At 40.3% G+C, this 17,659-nt stretch overlaps 2 protein-coding genes across 2 annotated transcripts; both read right to left on the bottom strand.

Annotated features, from left to right (window-relative positions):
* Window positions 1-607: 607 nt before the first annotated feature.
* Window positions 608-8,866, bottom strand: psap (prosaposin). Its single transcript, XM_086259866.1, has 14 exons — window positions 8,707-8,866; window positions 5,823-5,956; window positions 5,564-5,638; window positions 5,317-5,442; window positions 4,422-4,637; window positions 3,876-4,019; window positions 3,732-3,788; window positions 2,776-2,925; window positions 2,541-2,633; window positions 2,238-2,421; window positions 1,891-2,054; window positions 1,723-1,803; window positions 1,376-1,483; window positions 608-1,230 (listed from the first exon to the last, which is right to left on the bottom strand). The coding sequence occupies exons 1-14, from the start codon at window positions 8,738-8,740 to the stop codon at window positions 1,195-1,197; spliced, it is 1,602 nt and encodes a 533-aa protein (XP_086115992.1). The 5' UTR covers window positions 8,741-8,866; the 3' UTR covers window positions 608-1,194.
* A 2,793-nt stretch (window positions 8,867-11,659) lies between these two features.
* On the bottom strand, window positions 11,660-17,371 carry mrps6 (mitochondrial ribosomal protein S6). The gene is made up of 2 exons (XM_086259865.1): window positions 16,895-17,371; window positions 11,660-11,780 (listed from the first exon to the last, which is right to left on the bottom strand). Exon 1 carries the CDS (start codon window positions 17,231-17,233, stop codon window positions 16,901-16,903), a length of 333 nt encoding a protein of 110 aa, XP_086115991.1. The 5' UTR covers window positions 17,234-17,371; the 3' UTR covers window positions 11,660-11,780; window positions 16,895-16,900.
* Window positions 17,372-17,659: the final 288 nt, after the last annotated feature.

The following is a 17,659-nucleotide window of genomic DNA, read 5'->3' as shown; positions in this document are numbered from 1 at the left end:
GTCTTGTCAGAGACAGTTCCATACTTTCCTCGCAGCTTCTTTAATCTGAGTCTCTAGCATTTTCTTCAGGTTGCAGCAGACAGCACACAAAGCTTTAGAGCAGAGCTGATCGAGTGCAGCAGCAAAGAATAGGCCCAGCAAAGACTCAAACACCCACTGGATGGTGTGTATATTGGACTTTATTTGTATTGCTATGACGTTTTACACATTTTCCTACTAATAAATACTATTTTTTATCATGTAGAAAAACAGACTGAAATTGGACTCTTAAAGATATCTCAGCAATTAAATGTGTGAGCATCTTTTTACAGGTTCAGTCCACACAACACCATCTAATAATCAGAAGGTTGGTGTTTTCATCCGTAGCTGCTCCAGTCTGCATGCCAAATTTCCTTGGGCAAGATACTAAATGTCACTTTGATGGGTGGATCCACTGGAGTGTGAACATTAGAAAGCATTAAAAGTAAAGGACTTGTATAAATGAGGAATGCTGTGTGAAGATTTGGGTGCTAAGGCTGAGTAGAAAAGCGCTATACAAGAACCAGTCCTTTCACCATAGTAAGTTTGAGGGAAATTCCAGTCACAATACAAGGAAAAAACCAAACAATAGATTGGGAATCGCTTTATTTGTTAAAAAGTTTGCACTGTAACAATTACCTCAGCGTTTCAAGCAGACATTTAATTCTGAGAAGTTTAGTGCATTAGAAGCACACAGATTTACAAACAGTTAAAGAGTGAACTCAAATTACACTCTGATTAACCTCCAGTGTTAGCTCATAAAAACAAATCTCTACAAAATATGTTTCAGAGAAATTTATTACTGCAGATTTACAGATCAACTAATGAACTGAATCATTTGTATTTGCAAAGAGTACTACCATAGAGAAGAAAGCAAATGTGAAAATTGTGTTCTTATTTTCACCTCTCCCAGTAAAAGAAAAACCAAGTGCAACTCAAACGATGCCAATTTTGAAAAGCAGACAGTGAAGCAATTGTGTGCCACTATACATGTAATTACTCCCCCCTGCCCAATAATCCAATACTTTGTTGGAGGGGGAAAAGAAGAAAACACTAGTCCCTTTCCACCATAACATCATTTAAAATATCAAAGTTAAACACAAAAATGAACAGTGGGATGCAGCACTAGAGTATTTCTGTTTAATTCCCTACAGGTCAGTTTGTATGGGTCGTCCTCTATACCCACACATGGCGTTGGCAATGAGCCACGGCCTGAAAGACAAAAACAAGTGGTTGTAGAGACGTATTAGAGTAAGGTTGAGCTTAAACAGTTTACAATCAGTTCCAGTGGCATTTTGACACCAAATGGTTAATAAGATACCCAAAAATATGTTCAATCAAATTTCAAACTACTCACATTGCACTGTTGTGCGGTCTCCATGTTCTTGCACCAGAATGAAGGTCCCCAGCTGCACCGCTCTGTCCCCAGCAGTCTGTGTGCAGCACCAGGGCAAGCTCCCAATTTCTAGAACACACGCAAAAAAAACCTCAGACGTTAAAAACTAAGCTGCAGGTATGCAGTTTAAGCCATAACAACCTCATTTACTGCTAATGACCAAAAATGTATACATTTCAGCATTCGATGTAAGCTGTATGGTTTTTGGAGTTAAAAACATTCCTATTTCAGCGTTTAATCATTTAAAGTCCAGTGAAACATACTACCAGTTAACTTTATTATCATTTTGAAATAAGTAATCCTTTTACCATGCACACAAAGTCTGGGTCAAGCATCTCAAGCAGCAGCTGGACAAGAATTGGCTCATACTGTTGGACCAACTGGTCACACTGTTGACAAACCACAGTTAAAATGTAAGGGTGTCACATGAGGACAGGTAAAAGAGTTCCACAAGATTAATTAGCACATCTACTCACCTCAGTCTTGTAAGAGTCAGGCAGAAAGTTGCATACTTTTCTCACAGCTTCCTCAATCTCAGCCTCTGTTGCATTCTTCTCCAGGATGCCGTCGATGTAACTGACTGCAGCTTTACACACCTCACAGTAGCCTCCGACCTTAAAGCGGGGCTTGTCAAGTGCAACTGTGAAACAGTTTTAGGAGTGATTATCCATCCATGTATTTAAATGCTTAAATGTTTAGCCCTGCAACAGCCTGGCAATCTGTCCAGCGATGCCTCTTGCCTTAGGGTAGCTAGGATAGGCTCCAGCTAGCTAAAGCACAATGTACATCTGCATAGAGCGTGCTCTGAAGACTAAGAACTTACCAACATATGCACGTCCTTGACCATTGCAAAGTCCCAGCACTGTGCAGACAGTTTTGGGATCAGCCTCCTGCACAAGCAGATCAATGATAGCCTGACCATATGTCTCAATCAGATCCTTGCACTGGGAACTCAAAGAGGAGGGCAGGATTGAGCACACTTGCTCCACAGCGTGAATAATCTCCTCCTGCACAGGACAGACAGGTTAGTCGGTCAGCAGAGCAAACCACACCAGTATTATGTTGGCAGCAGTTTGTAGCTTATTTTTATGATCATACTGGACATATTAAGTGTTACACAGCCCACCTCTGTAGAATGTTGCTGCACCATGCTCTCCAACTGTTTCATCACATACTCGCAGATGGTACAGGTTGGGGAATCACGGACACGGACCATGGGCTGGACACAGGGTATGGCTCATTAGCATGTGCAATATACTGCTATACGACCAGTCTTTAATTATCTTTTTTTTTTTAAACTAAAATAAATATCAAATACAAAAATCAAGATTAACCACTGTACACTATCCAACATACTATACCTTGCCAGACGTTTCTGCAGCAGAGTCTACCTTAGTGGCAGGGAAAAGCTTGGCGGCGGGCACAGTCTTAGCGGCCTGAAGTGTCATCATGGGAATGGATTTCTTCGTTCCAGCACAAAAGCCAGCAAAGGCACAGATTTCTCTGGGTTGCTGAGGAAGGAAGCAACACAATTACTCAGGATTAAAAGCCAAAGTTTTTGTTTTGGTAAGTAATTTAAAGTAAAATTTCATGCTTATAGCATAAAAATTCCACATTGCCACCCATGCAATATGCAGGAGTTTTTATGCACATACACCTACTACATCTTTGTTTTACCAGCACACACACTGCAACACACACACACACTCATGGTGGCACAAACTGTCATTTCAGGTGCAGCATGAAGAACCAGGAAAGACCGGTGCACCTCATAGCTGACTTGATTCTTTAAACTAACATAACCTAGGCACATATCACAAGAACCAAGTAAAGTGCATGCTCTGACTGTGGCCCTACTCCATAGTGTTCAAACAGGCACCAAAGTGTCAGGTCATTAACCAAACAAGCCCAGTGTTCAAAAAAAGTATAATTAGACCATCATTCGCACGCGTCTCAAGAGCTAAGGGTTAAAAGGCTACAGGCTGAACACAGAATGACCTACCTGTTCCTGGGGAGCAGCATACAAAACCCAGAGTAGGAGAAAACAGAGCAAAAAGACATGAATGGAGAGGAGAAAAGTAACAAAGGAACACAGGCGAAAACAAACAAAGTAAGAAGATAAAATTTGAAAGGAGAACAAGCAAACATGACCAAGTTTAAGTCAGCAGGCCAGGTGGTGCTGTTCTACAAAAATGTCTTGCTGCATTTGCTTCTAAGCTTAAGTACTACAATGAAATAACTATTAAAGCCACATTGTAGCTTCAAAAAGTCAAACAGAAGGTTAAAGCACATCATCAAAAGGAACCAGAAGACTCACCATAGACATGAGCTGCTGAACAACCAGGGTTCCATACTGGCTAACATATTGCTTACACTGCAAAGACAGAAGTATAGGTATTAGAAAAGCTTTGTTTTTCTCCCTCCTGGGTGTGGTGAAGAAACCCACACATGGGATATTTACCTGGTCAGCCAAGCCTGGCCCCAGCATATCACACTGCTTCTCAATATTCTCAATGAGAGAGTCGATAAATGAAGAATTGGCTTTGGCCTCTGCTTGAGCATCAGTCAGCAGTTTGATGCAGTCCTCGCACACCGTATCACTTTCCTACAAAGAAGACAGGCAAGTTTCAGTGCCAAATAAAGAGTACACTTAACAGCAGGTAAATGGCCTGCATTTGTATAGCGCTTTTCTAGTCCATAGGACCCCAAAGCGCTTTACACTACATTCAGTCATTCACCCATTCACACACACATTCACACACTGGTGATGGCAGCTACATTGTAGCCACAGCTGCCCTGGGGCGCACTGACAGAGGCGAGGCTGCCGGACACAGGCGCCACCAGGCCCTCTGACCACCACCAGTAGGCAAACATGGGGTTAGTATCTTGCCCAAGGATATTTGACATGCAGCCAGGATGCAGCCTGGGATCGAACCACCGACCTTATGATTAGTGGCTGACCTGCTCTGCCACCTGAGCTACAGCCACCCTGACATTTCAAGCTTACCTGCTTTGGAGACTCTTGTTTGGAAGCCTCCTCTTTGTGGTTCTCCAGAGGATAAAGGAGCCCGGGCACATTGAAGAGGAAGGGAGACACTTGCTGGGAAAGGTCAACTTGAGGTATTTCATTGGACAAGAGCTGCTGCTGGGCCTGAACCTTAGCCAGGGCTGCCTGCTGTGACTGACAGAGTCCCATGGCTCCGCACACCACGCCAGGATCATCCTAATAAACACAACTTCATATTACTTTCAATACCTTCCCCATTTTAAACTCCCTTTGACCAAAACACTTTGCTTCCACACACATTAGCCTAAAGAGAAGTGAAATCCTTTAATTCGACTGTGCTTAAAAAAATAAATAAATAAATAAAAAAAATAAAATAAAAAAAAAGTCTGCATTTCCTGTGCGAACAAACTGGTTTAGTAAATACTAAATGGATTCTCCTTTCTCCCCCCCCCCCCCAAGAATGCTGTAGCAGGTGTGCGTTAAGACAACTATACTAAATGCTCCTAGTCATGGGTTTAGTATTGCACAATGACTACTCTGTTCCCATTTTGAGTTAAAACTCATTTCCCCATCAATAGCCCTTTTTAAGCTGGGTGCACTCTGGTCACACAACCACTTGTGTTTCCCTTTAGAAAGAAAGAACTAACAGATGGGGTATTTACTTACAGTCCTAATAAGAGCAGAATGATAAATGCACAGACAAAGCAAACGATGTTTAAAAGAATCTATGGGTTATATTTGAAAGCATTCAATATGGTTCAAAATGTAAACCTTATGACAGTATAACTCTAAGGCAAACTCAATAATGAATGTTTTTTTTGTCCAAATGCTAAAAGCCCGGATGGCCGCCTATATTTAAAGTGAAAGCTTGCACAAACAGATTCAAGAAGCTCACCAGTTCTCCCTCGATGATTCCCATGAGAATGGGGAAGTAGTCATCCACCCTCTCTTTGCACTCTTTACTCAAATCTTGATCAGGGATGAGTTGGCAGGCCTTCTCCAGGTACCCTAGGACCTCAGCCTGCAGTCACAGAAATATGCAAATACCAATGTTTAAATCTTAGTGTGGTTGCAGGAAACTCTTATTTTAAAAAAACAAAACAAAACAAAAAAAACCCAAGTTGTGGATCTTTTGGCCTTACCTCAGTGGCATTCTCCTTCAGTACTTGCCCAACCACAGTCAGAACCTCTTTACACAGCTCACATGGCACAGATTTCTGAAACCAGAGTATTGAGTGTGTAAATAAAAAGCTGCTAAAAATGTTTTAAGTAAACCAAAGATCCCAATACAAAAAAAATAAATTCATGTTTGCCTAACTACATATTTCAATGTAGGAGAAAGCAGAACAGAACAGTTTGCCATTTGGGGAATTAAAAAAAATATATACACAGGTCACTCACCATCTGGGGCTTGTTCCACACATTCTGCTGGCAGTGAGTCACAGCTCCACACAGAGATGCAGTTTTCACATTGTTACACCAGTAGGGGGGGCCACGAGCACACTGCTCAGTGCCCAGCAGAGGAGTTGCCACCGCTGTGAAGAGGACAAAGAGTCATGCTTTGACAGACAATTTATACTTTTGTGTTAAATCATCACCTCAAACCAAGGAATACTGATGATAGTAGCAACATGAGTGCTCACGAATGTAAGCAAATTCCTGGACGGAGATAACTTTAGCTATCAGAATGGACGTGAGGGAATGTACAAAGAAGTGGAAGAACTTGAGGGACAAATATATTTGCCTCTGTGGTGAAAGGATAAAAATAGGACTACAATAAAGAGTGGGGACTCTGGGGCAAAAAAAAAGAAAAAAGAAAAAAAAGAAATATATTATAATATAAATATATATTATATTTGGTGTCAGCCATGACACCAAATATAAAACTAGGACAACCTCTGACAGGCAACAGTGTCAGACACCACTTACATAGGTTACATCTTAAACCTTTACAGAGATTCACTGCAGAAATCTAAAGCAGCAGTTACAGAGAGATCAAAAAGCAATCTCATAACAAAATCATATTCCTCGGCAAGTTCACCACTGCTTTATATGACAGCAATGGAAACCGATACATTTGTTTTTCAGGGTTGTCATTTTCTTCTTTTAGGTTATACTTCAACTATGTTTAAAGTTTTAAAATAGGCTAAACTAGCTCGATTAGACCAAAAATACAAAGTATGACTTTATCAAGCAGGACTTCATACCACAGAAAGGAAATTCAAGGCCAACTTCCTCAACTGAAAGTATGATTTCAATAAGACACTGCCCTGCAGGTTGAATTTTAAACAACTCTGTAAAGATGACTGACAAAAGGTCAGCTGTTAACCATGTCGGCTGAGTTCTAAGAGGTTTTTCAGAAAGTAGTGAGGGGTTTTTTGTTGTCGTTTTTTGTCGTGCGTTTCTATGTTTTGTCTGTGTTTCAGCACCCTTGTCTCTCCATACTAATGAGGCTCACTTAAAACCAAGATAATTTACAAATCACTGAGGATTGTGGGTACCCAGCTATACTTTGCTAAGGTTTATGACCATTAATGGGGGGGGGGCTAAAACCCTATTAGCATGTCTATCTCTGGCATGACCACATCAGGGGAATTTAATTGCTCACTCATGCATCACAATTGCAGAAGTAGGAATCGGGGAGGTGGGTGAGGGGTTGTGTGTATAGCTCAATGCAAAAAAGAAGCCTTTACTGTTCTTCATGTTTGCTGAAGTGAAAAAGTGATGCAGGAAGGCATGTTTTGCATGCAGTGTTTCCTGTTTTGCCCATTAATGGTTTTGAAATGAAGATCCAAACTATCTGCATGTCACAAAACCTACATTTGAAAAATTGTGACAAACTAAAAGTAAGCTTACACTCACTGATTATTGGATTTCAAGGCCAGTGAGCAGACTTGAGTGATAACGGCCAAGAATGAGCAACGAAGGACAGGCTGAACCAGCAAACCTTCAATCACCAGCTACAGTGTATGCAGGGTCACATGCTTTTTATACAAAATGACAAGCTGTTCTGACGCAGACAACAATAGAAACTGCCTGTTCTGCATTTTATGGCAAGAAAAAGTTTTACAGTAAGTCAACAAATTCTGTGTGACCTAAAAGCCTACATTTGGGTTTCTATAAAGTCAAGAAAAGAAAGAAAGAAAGAAAACAACAGAAAAACACTTGAGGTGAGTAATCACGATCACATGACCCAGTAAAGCACAACAGGCTTTAAGCAGGATTCAGATTGGATTTTGCAATATCAGCATGTAACCTGTGGTATAAACCTGTTTAATGAGACAGGCTACACTGTTTTTGTGATCCAAACCACCAACTATCAGCAGAAAGTACACAACACATGTTAAACAATATGACTAAGCCCAAAACATGCGGGAGTAGGAATGCCAATGCAGGAATGTGGATGTAAAACACTGAAGTTAGGTTTCACCCAGAAATTCAGGTGAAACTAAGCAGTAACTAAAGCAAAGAAGTCTGTGTGTGAATAAAACAGCCCTGCCAATGGTCAGTAAGGAAACCAGGCTTCTGTCATGATAGTCCATAGTCCAAATGGCACATTTGGTTTCATTGCAGAAATAAACGGTTGGTATTGGTGACACAGTTTTATCACAATATAAGGATAAACCCATGAACACGACTCAAAGTGAAGCACAAGTATAGGTCCCGTTCCAAAATCCCCTAAAAGAAACAAAGACTGAAAAGAAAGTTTCAAATTCAACATTTCGGTGTGGGTGAAACGAAAGTGTTGCTTTAGTAGATCAAACGTAAACTTCCCCTTCAACATTACCAGTAGTCAACAAAGCACCAGATACTGTACATAGCCTGGGCTAAACAGGGGTCTACAACAGTTAACTGACTGATCGGTTTTCTATTGTAGTGTTCTACCATATTTATACACGTAAACGCTATTTTTAGGTAACTGATGTAGCAACGTTAGTTAGCTGAAATAGCTAGTTAGCATTAGCTGAAAAGCTTGAGTTAGCACAGCTAAGGCCAACGGTAAAACAATAAACTTCAAAGTCACGCGGTTAAAGATTCACTTGACATCGCTTTAAATATGTCTATAAAACTTGTAGAATATTATTTATATATTATATACTGAAAACAAAATCCCAGGTTACTTTATTAACAAATAAATAAAAAATAATTCCCGGTATACGCTTCCGCCTATTGATGTTAAAACGCACATAGTTACACAACCAAAATCTGTCGAAATCAGGTCACCTATAGTGTTAAAAAAAACGCGCACACACACACATTATTTGTCTACTTCTGTTAATACTACCTGAGGACACCAAAAGAAGAGTTAGGAGCAGCATGACTGCGCTGTTTTCCGAGCCCTGTGTTTGTGTTGGTTGTCGGGGAGGATTGACTGGAGAAGGGCGAGCACTGCAATGCAGAGCGCGAGGGTGTTGATGCCTTTATGGTTCACGGTCAGCTGATCGAAACATGTGACTCTCAGCCTACCGTCATAGTACCTCGAAACGCCGATTGGGGGGTTGTTTTGTTTTGTTGTTGTTTTTAATTCAAACACACTTGTGAGCAACCAGAACTTTTGACTAAACAGATTTTTAAGTAGTTGTAATATTTGTACAGATATCTAGGGGAAATGCATAGTTTCTACAGTGAGGGCTCCGTGGTGGGCCAAGAAAGTAGTCAACAATTTTTAGTTAATAAAGAATTTGAAGTTGAAAGTTAATCAAATAAATACATTTAGTTTTGATTGTTGAAATGTGGACAGAATATCGAGTAATCAAAATGTATGCATTTAAATTCTACATATAAATTCCCCTCTTACCCCTATGGGCGGGCCTATCGTTCAAGCTTTGGTCCTCTAGCAAAGGTCTGGGAGCTTGAGGGTCTTGCGCTCTTCTGGACGGAGATCTTGGATGTTGTTCCTGGAATCTGCTGGAGCCACTCGCCTAGCTTGCGTGTCACTGCACCGAGCACTCCGATGCTGTCATTAGGTAAAACTACATCTATCACTGTAGCCATCTTCTTCTGCTTGTCTAACACTACAATGTCTGGTTGGTTAGCCATCACCAGTTTGTATCTGGAAGTCCCACAGCATCTTGGCTTGGTCATTCTCAACCACCCTAGTGGGTGTGTCCCATCTTGACCTCAGCACTTCCACGCCATACTCGCCACAGATGTTCCTGTATACAATGGTTATGGTGTTCCATGTATGCCCAGCCTGCTAGCATCTTACAGTCTATAATTATGTGCTATTACTTTTTTGTTTATTATATTTATATTATACAGTTGGATGCAAAAGTTTGGGCAACCTTGTTAATAGTCATTATTTTGCTGTATAAATCGTTGGTTGTTACAATAAAAATGTCAGTTAAATATATCATATAGGAGACACACACAGTGATATCTTATTAGTGAAATGACGTTTATTGGATTTATAGAAAGTGTGCAATAATTGTTTAAACAAAATCAGGCAGGTGCATAAATTTGGGCACTGTTGTCATTTTATTGATTCCAAAACCTTTAGAACTAATCATTGGAACTCAAATTGGCTTGGTAAGCTCAGTGACCCCTGACCTAAATACACAGGTGAATCCAATAATGAGAACGAGTATTTAAGGAGGTCAATTTTAAGTTTCCCTCCTCTTTTAATTTTCTCTGAAGAGTAACAACATGGGGGTCTCAAAACAACTCTCAAATGACCTGAAGACAAAGCTTGTTCACCATCATGGTTCAGGGTAAGGATACAGAAAGCTGTCTCAGAGATTTAAGCCGTCTGTTTCAACAGTTTGGAACATATTGAGAAAATGGAAGACCACAGGCTCAGTTCAAGTTAAGGCTCGAAGTGGCAGACCAAGAAAAATCTCGGATAGACAGAAGCAACGAATGGTGAGAACAGTCAGTCAACCCACAGACCAGCACCAAAGACCTACAACAGCATCTTGCAGCAGATGGAGTCACTGTGCATCATTTAACGATTCGGCGTACTTTACACAAGAAGATTCTGTATGCTAGTGTGATGCAGAGGAAGCCTTTTCTCTGCCCACAGCACAAACAGAGCCGCTTGAGGTATGCTAAAGCAAATTTGAACAAGCCAGCTTCATTCTGGAATAAGGTGCTGTGGACTGATGAAAGTAAAATTGAGTTATTTGGGCATAACAAGGGGCGTTATGCATGGAGGAAAAAGAACTCAGCATTCAAAGTAAAACACCTGCTACCTACAGTAAAATACGGTGGTGGTTCCATCATGCTGTGGGGCTGTGTGGCCAGTGCAGAAACTGGGAATCTTGTCAAAGTTGAGAGACGCATGGATTCCACTCAGTATCAGCAGATTCTGGAGACCAATGTCCAGGAATCAGTGACAAAGCTGAAGCTGCGCCGGGGCTGGATCTTTCAACAAGACAACGACCCGAAACACTTCTCAAAATCTACTAAGGCATTCATGCAGAGGAACAAGTACAATGTTCTAGAATGGCCATTTCAGTCCCCAGACCTGAATATTATTGAAAATCTGTGGTGTGAGTTAAAAAGAGCTGTCCATGTTCGAAAGCCATCGGACCTGAATTAACTAGCAATGTTTTGTAAAGAGGAATGGTTCAAAATACCTTCTACCAAAACCCAGACTCTCATTGGAACCTACAGGAAGCGTTTAGAGGTTGTAATTTCTGCAAAAGGCGAATCTACTAAATATTGATTTCATTTCTTTTTTTTGTGGTTCCCAAATTTATGTACCTGCCTGATTTTGTTTAAACAATTATTGCACACTCTCTGTAAGTCCAATAAACTTCATTTCACTTCTCAAATATCACTGTGTGTCTCTTATGATATATTTAACTGACATTTTCTTTTATTGCAACAACCAACGATTTATACAGGAAAATAATGACCATTAAGAAGGTTGCCCAAACTTTTGCATCCACTGTATATACATAAAGACATCAGTTAAGTTGGCTGGCTCTTTTGTTAGTAACCTGGTTAATTCAATGTTGTCTTACACAAAATAAATACCATGATTGTGTACTTATACTTTAATTGAGATTTAGGCAACAAATACTGCTCAAAGAACCAAGAAAGTCCAGAGAGAAAACGGAAGCAACAACAAGCGGCTTTTTCCCCAGAGACAGTTGATCAAGTTTTAATGGCTTAAAAAAACCCCTGCATAAACCACACCTACAATAAAAGAACTGAAACTTCCATCACATGACTAACCATCATGTGAAGCAGTGTCTCAAATGCTTGACAAAAAAGGAAAAGTGCAAAATGGATAGAAAAAAGTATTTTATTATCACATATGATATTACATCCAAGTCGATGCATGCAGCTAATGAAATAGGTGAAAGAAGGAAGTGTCACATGAGTCATCTTCTGCATGTGATCTGTTGGAACCTGCGAAAGACAGAACAAACATTATGTAGGGCTAAACGTTACAGCAGAGTCAGCATGAACCTGAGATAACACACTTAAAAATGTGCAGTGAGAGAATACTGAGCATACTAATCGATGACTGACTTTGTGTTTGTCTACTGCGTGTAGACGTGTTCAGAAATATTGTCACTGATCAATAAAAGCTGCTCATGGAATTCTTTAAGTTTCATGTGATCTTGTATAGATTTCTATTTCTGTGGCTTCTGTTAGTGCAGTTAAAGTTCACTCATGTGAGCCTGCGGTGAAGGTTTTTTTCCATGAGATTTCTGTTTTACTGTCCGTTTCTCAATCAACAAGTCAGTTCGTTTAACATCAGTAGTATTTCATTGAGAAATACTAAGAAATACTTTAGTCTTGAGCTATCAGAAATATTCAGAAGAGAAAAAAGGCAAGTCTTTTGACAGTTGAGCAGCATGCAATATTTGTCAAAAGAACCAAACCTTTTTAAGTGTATTTGCGTGCCACATAAAAGTCAGATTTTAAACTTCTTTTAACAATGTTAAAATCAAAACAATATTAACAAATGCAGTAATTCGTCCATCTGTCCAACCATTTTCTTTCACTTATCCACTTATGTATCTTCTTGGAAGGTGTTCTGACAGTATTGCGTCTCCTGGATGAGGTAGATTTGGTGTGTGTGTTTAAGTGTGGTAGTGTAGCAGTGAGTGTGTGTCTGTAAAAAAGCATGTGATGGCTGCAAAGAAGAAAAGCGAGCTAATCGGGATTCTCTGAACTGAGGTTTGGCCTGTTATTTGATGCGACGTTTCCTGCGGCATAACACAGAAGTTCTGATAGCGTGGACGTAAATAATTAATGTTAATTACTAATGTTAGAATAATTCAGGGGCCAGTCGAACAGCACTGGGTAAGTGGTTCAAGTTTTATTGGCCCAATAAGACTGCTTTATATTTTAAAACATTAATAGAATGTAATTAGTAGACTTGAAATAAGCCTTGAAATAAATAGGGTGTAGTACACCCCATGCCCCCCCTTTAGACTCACCCCTGCTTACTGTTGGCATCAGTGTGACAGAAAGGATGGCTGTAGTCAACCTCCATTAGGCTGTCTTATTTAAACATTGTATGAGACTAAGTTAAAAGTTCAGTTGCATAAATATAATTTTATTGTAATTTCTATAGCTTTATTGTAGATGTGTTGCTGTGTTAAGCAAACTGCGGTGGGTGGGAGCAGCTAGAAAGTTCACTTTTCTTCCTGTTTGCACTTGTTGATCAATGGTTTTGATGAAGGACAGTTTTTCCCAGTAAAGGCCTTTGTGGTGATTACACGAACAAGCACTGCTATTTTGAACGTTCGAAACATGTTTTCGTTCACGCCACCTGATTGCACCATCTCTGCAACAGCTCCGCCCCGTGGCTTTTCTGTCTTATTTAAAAAGATATTTTTAATTGTCATTCTTTTTATTCACACATGTGATCCTAGATATGTTTCTAATGCAGGTCTGTTTTTAAATCACAAATGTGGGAGAAACAGCTCTTCTTACATGGATTAAATGAAACATCGGAGAAAATAATTTCTCCTGGGGAAGTTTTTTAATGGAATTATCCAAGTTACAGCCCTAGTCAATATTAACGTGTTGTGACAGTAGCAATTTTTCACCTTTGTTAACTGAAGGGAAGTGCTCACCTTTAATGACAACTAAGAGCTAATCAGCACAGGAAGTGTACTTATTTCTTCCTAAATGTATCAGAGAACCCAAACAATAGTGTCTTTTGTTCTCTACAGTTTAAACAAAAGCACTCTGAAATAAAACAACACCGGCCTCTGATAAGCAACCACTAGGGCTGTTCGATATAACGATATATATCGATGACGATATAAAAACATCTTCATTTTACGCCATTGTTTGTTTCGTGGTGTCGCAAAATAAACTGTTTGCGGCAATATTTTTTCATCGTTCTGATGGTCACTGTAGTGGCTATATTCATTTCTTAAAGTTCTCTCTTTCTCTTATATTTAATATAACCACACTACTGACGGACAAGCGCCTGTTTTTATGCGTTGTCGCTACAACAGCGACAGTAACACCTTCGCGTGTCCGCTTGTTTATGTTCCACATAAACCTTTCACAATAAAGCTCAAGATCCTGTTGAGACTTTTCAAAATAAACCGAATCACGTGAAAGAGCAGATTATTTACGGATGAGAATTAAAAAAGAGCCGCCAGGTGCTAAAAAAAATAAACCTTAGACTCAAACGTTAGAACAGGCTTTTCCCCGCAGCACGCCGTGTAATAAATACTAAGAAAACAGCGGCTGTTACAACTTCTCTCTAAAAATGTATCGTTTCATGCATCGGTTAAAACACTCGACTCCGGGTAAAGGACGCGCAGCTGGAAACACTTCGCAAGTCGAGCTGCCCGAGATTCACAGAATTTACAGAAAATTTTACATTTTTGTGATTTACATCGTTATCGGACGATAGAATTCTTATATCGGGATATGAGATTCTGGTCATATCGCACAGCCCTAGCAACCACCACTGTCGATCAACACAAATACTGATGCATAGTATTGTGGTTATATTAGAGCACCACAACGACTGTATTAAAAGGTCAGTTCAGACTTAACAGTAAAATCCCCTACTCCCAGTTCCTGTTGATTATAGCATTTTAACTAATAGTTTAATTAATCACTTCATGGCGAAAGAATACAGACACTTATTAGTAGAGGCTGAAAGATTTATCAGTCAACTGTAATTATCAGGCATTATTGTCCTATCACACATATTTCTGTTGGAATATATGTAGTGAAGCTATTATAATATCATTGTGTATGCGTACACGTCTAGTTAAATCCATTTCAGACAAACAGATGGAGGGAGGAGAAGGGGGGGTGCTTATCTGTTTTCAAGAGGCACGAGGGAGCTCAATATTTTTACTTTAATGGTTTTGTGGAAAGAATCAATCATTTAAATCCTGATTAAATTGCTTCAACAATGACACCTGCAGGCAAGGCGAGAGATGACAGGGCTGTATCTGTAGGTAGGGGGTAGATGAGGAGGACAGTACAAACTCAGGGTAGGACCTCTTATTAGAGCTTAATACACATCTATGTTTGTCTGGAGGATCTCATGTGGATCTGCTGTTGTTGCAGACATGCAAAATGATCCTCCCTTACAAATCAGCAAGCAAACAAAGTAAATACAGACACTGTGTTTGTGCAAACTAATCTTATATGAACCAAATGTATGAACTTGTAGTAAAGTAATACACTCACATATTACAGGGATGGTGACTAATGAACTGATCATTTATTTAGAGGATTATCTTTGTGTTTGGCTACTTCATGTGTGATGGTCATGTCCACAAACACACAACTGAAATACTTTTGTAATATTCATTCACATTTTTACACCCCTGCCTCATTTTCACAATAAGTTAGTTTGCAGTCACTAAAGCTATAAAGCAAACAACTGGTTTAATGAATTTGGTTAATTTGTTTTAATACATTATCACACTATATCATATTCCTTTCTGGTATGAGCAAGCGAGGAGGCTGAGGGTGGAGCTGGTTTAGGTACAGAGTTTACAACCAAATGGACTTAACCATCTGTTGTAACCACATGGGGGAGTTTGTTTTTTCTAATTATTGTCCCTGTGCAGCAATGATGCACAGAAAAGAAGGTCAGACACCAACTAGGGAGAATCAGAGGGACAAACGGAACAATACTGTCATCCCTTATGTAGCAGGTTTATCAGAGAAACTCAGGAGTCTTCTCCAAGCACGAGATCCCAGTGCACTTCAGACCCAGCCACGCACTCAGACAAAAACTGGTTCATCTCAAAGACAAAACTACCAAACAGAAACTTAACAACGTGGTGTATGCTGTACAGTGCAGCGAGGAATGCTTTGGACAGAGAAGACAGATGGTTTGAAAGAGGAGTGAAAGAAGCCATCTATGTCCACTGTGAACATGAGCAGGGCTTACAAAACTAACTGTCTGCCATCTATAATCCAGTTTTGAGGTTGGTATGTCTGTGAAGGTTCTCAGTCATCCAGGTTATCGTAGTCTAAGGAGCTTGGATAGAACAGCGTCTGGACTTCTTAAAGTTGCTTGAAAACGTTTCACCTCTCATTCAAGAAGCTTTTTCACTTCTAATGTCAAATGGTGGAAAGTCCCATATTTAAGTCCTATGGGAGTGTCCCCCTAAGAGTGACATGGATCCCCTAATGTCCACTGTGAACGACCCTCTTTGAACAGAGCCCATGGCTTACAACACCAACTGTCTGCCATCCAGTTTTGAGATCCCTTTCCAGACGCCTTAAAGCCCACTCACATCCTGGGCCTTTTGACCTCAGAAAATCACATGATAGGGTGAAGCCTTGGCTGATTGTTACCTACACCCGTTTTCACACCTTGGCTCATGCGATTAGGTAGAGGATCATTAGGGGGTCCATGACACTCTTGGGGACACTCCCATAGGGCTTAAAATCCAAGACTCTCCACCAATTGCACTTAGAACTGAAGAAGCTTCTCAGATGAAGGGCGAAACATCTTCAAGAAAACTTAAAGAAGTCCAGACGGATGACTGAGAACCTTCACAGACACATTGTCTGTTTTTTTTTCTTTTCTTATGTGTTTAAAATGCTTTAAATCAGTTACTAGAGGTTGTATTCGGTTGCTTGTTCCCTGATATCCAGGATCACAGAAGTGACTTTCCCCCGCAAATAAACAGCGGTATTCCTTTCTGTCTGGGCTATTTAAAGGTCGAATTAATCATCAGTGCTAAAACACTTTATTACATGCATGAGGTTTGTTCTCATCCACTGTGTGTGTGTGTGTGTGTGTGTGTGTGTGTGTGTGTGTGTGTGTGTGTGTAAGTAAGCGATTTTCTTCAATAAACCGCTGATAAGTTTTCACTACTGTAACTACTCAACTGTGCTTCTGATTGCCATTTCTCTAATGGAGTTAAGTGGCTGATAAAGCAGAGTATTTCATATTTTACTACAGCCCAAAAATACACGCATGTAACAGACAGCTGTGGTGATAAAACAGCACTTTGTTTCACTCTGAGCACCAGTGATTTTAAACACCTCCGCCATTCATTAAGCCTTACATTTAATCACTTCTGGGGTCCGCAGCAGTTACTGTTGGGGACCTGGGCGTCTTTCTTCAGCACAGTGGGCCTCACAACGTCCACATCACGGTGCAGGTGATCCAGTACGCCAGCGAGCATGCTGGGAGCTGCGTAGAAATCCACCAGAAAGTAAGTCCCTCGGCTGTGCCTCTGGTTGTGTTTGGTCATTCTGTAGGGCAGCTGTCTTTCTCCCAAGTTCTCCAGGTCTCTCACCAAGGCGCCCCGCTCCATTAACGTCTCCACCGTCCTTCGCAGAGCTGCCGCCGTCTCCGGCCGCTGCATCTGTTTCAGGATCAGGGCCAGCTCGTACCGAGGCATGGCTGCAGCTTAGTAATACCCGACTCACACGTTTAATTCAGCTAGAACTGGGCTGTCATTGCCACACTGCTCAGTTGAAAGGCGACATGTTATGACACGAGGGGCAGACACGAAAGGACTTTAGTGATGACGCATAAAGCGTGCGCCTTCGTGGGCAACAAAGCCTACTAAATATAAAAAATAGGAGTCATTTATTTTTTTTAAATATGGCGTTAAATCTATAAATAAGTGTATTTCAATAATAAAAAAATTGCGTCTTATTTAGCATACCCACATATTTTACTCGTATTGTTTTAGGAAATTAGTCACGTGAGAGCAACCCGAAATATTTGTAAAGTTTTCTAAAGGATTTTTAAAATCACAATTAGTCAGTGGAATTGTGTTTTATTTAGTTTTCTGACATTTGGAAATCTCTAGAAACTGGTA

Source organism: Aulonocara sp. 'chitande type north' Nkhata Bay, linkage group LG13, assembly GCF_057382095.1.
Source record: "Aulonocara sp. 'chitande type north' Nkhata Bay isolate Kocher_YH1m ecotype deep benthic linkage group LG13, A_spYH_male_GT1.1, whole genome shotgun sequence".
Taxonomy (NCBI): Eukaryota; Metazoa; Chordata; class Actinopteri; order Cichliformes; family Cichlidae; genus Aulonocara; species Aulonocara sp. 'chitande type north' Nkhata Bay.
The sequence above is the reverse complement of the archived record's forward strand: the minus strand, read 5'-3'. Positions and strand labels throughout refer to the sequence as shown.

Coding starts and splice junctions, on each gene's coding strand:
- psap (XM_086259866.1), bottom strand. CDS start 8,740: ATGCTGCTCCTAACTCTTCTTTTGGTGTCCTCAG. Junction 4,638..5,316: donor GAATCATCGAGGGAGAACTG/GTGAGCTTCTTG, acceptor TGTGTTTATTAG/GATGATCCTGGCGTGGTGTG. Junction 2,926..3,731: donor TTCAGCAGCTCATGTCTATG/GTGAGTCTTCTG, acceptor TTCCTTCCTCAG/CAACCCAGAGAAATCTGTGC.
- mrps6 (XM_086259865.1), bottom strand. CDS start 17,233: ATGCCTCGGTACGAGCTGGCCCTGATCCTGAAACAGATGCAGCGGCCG.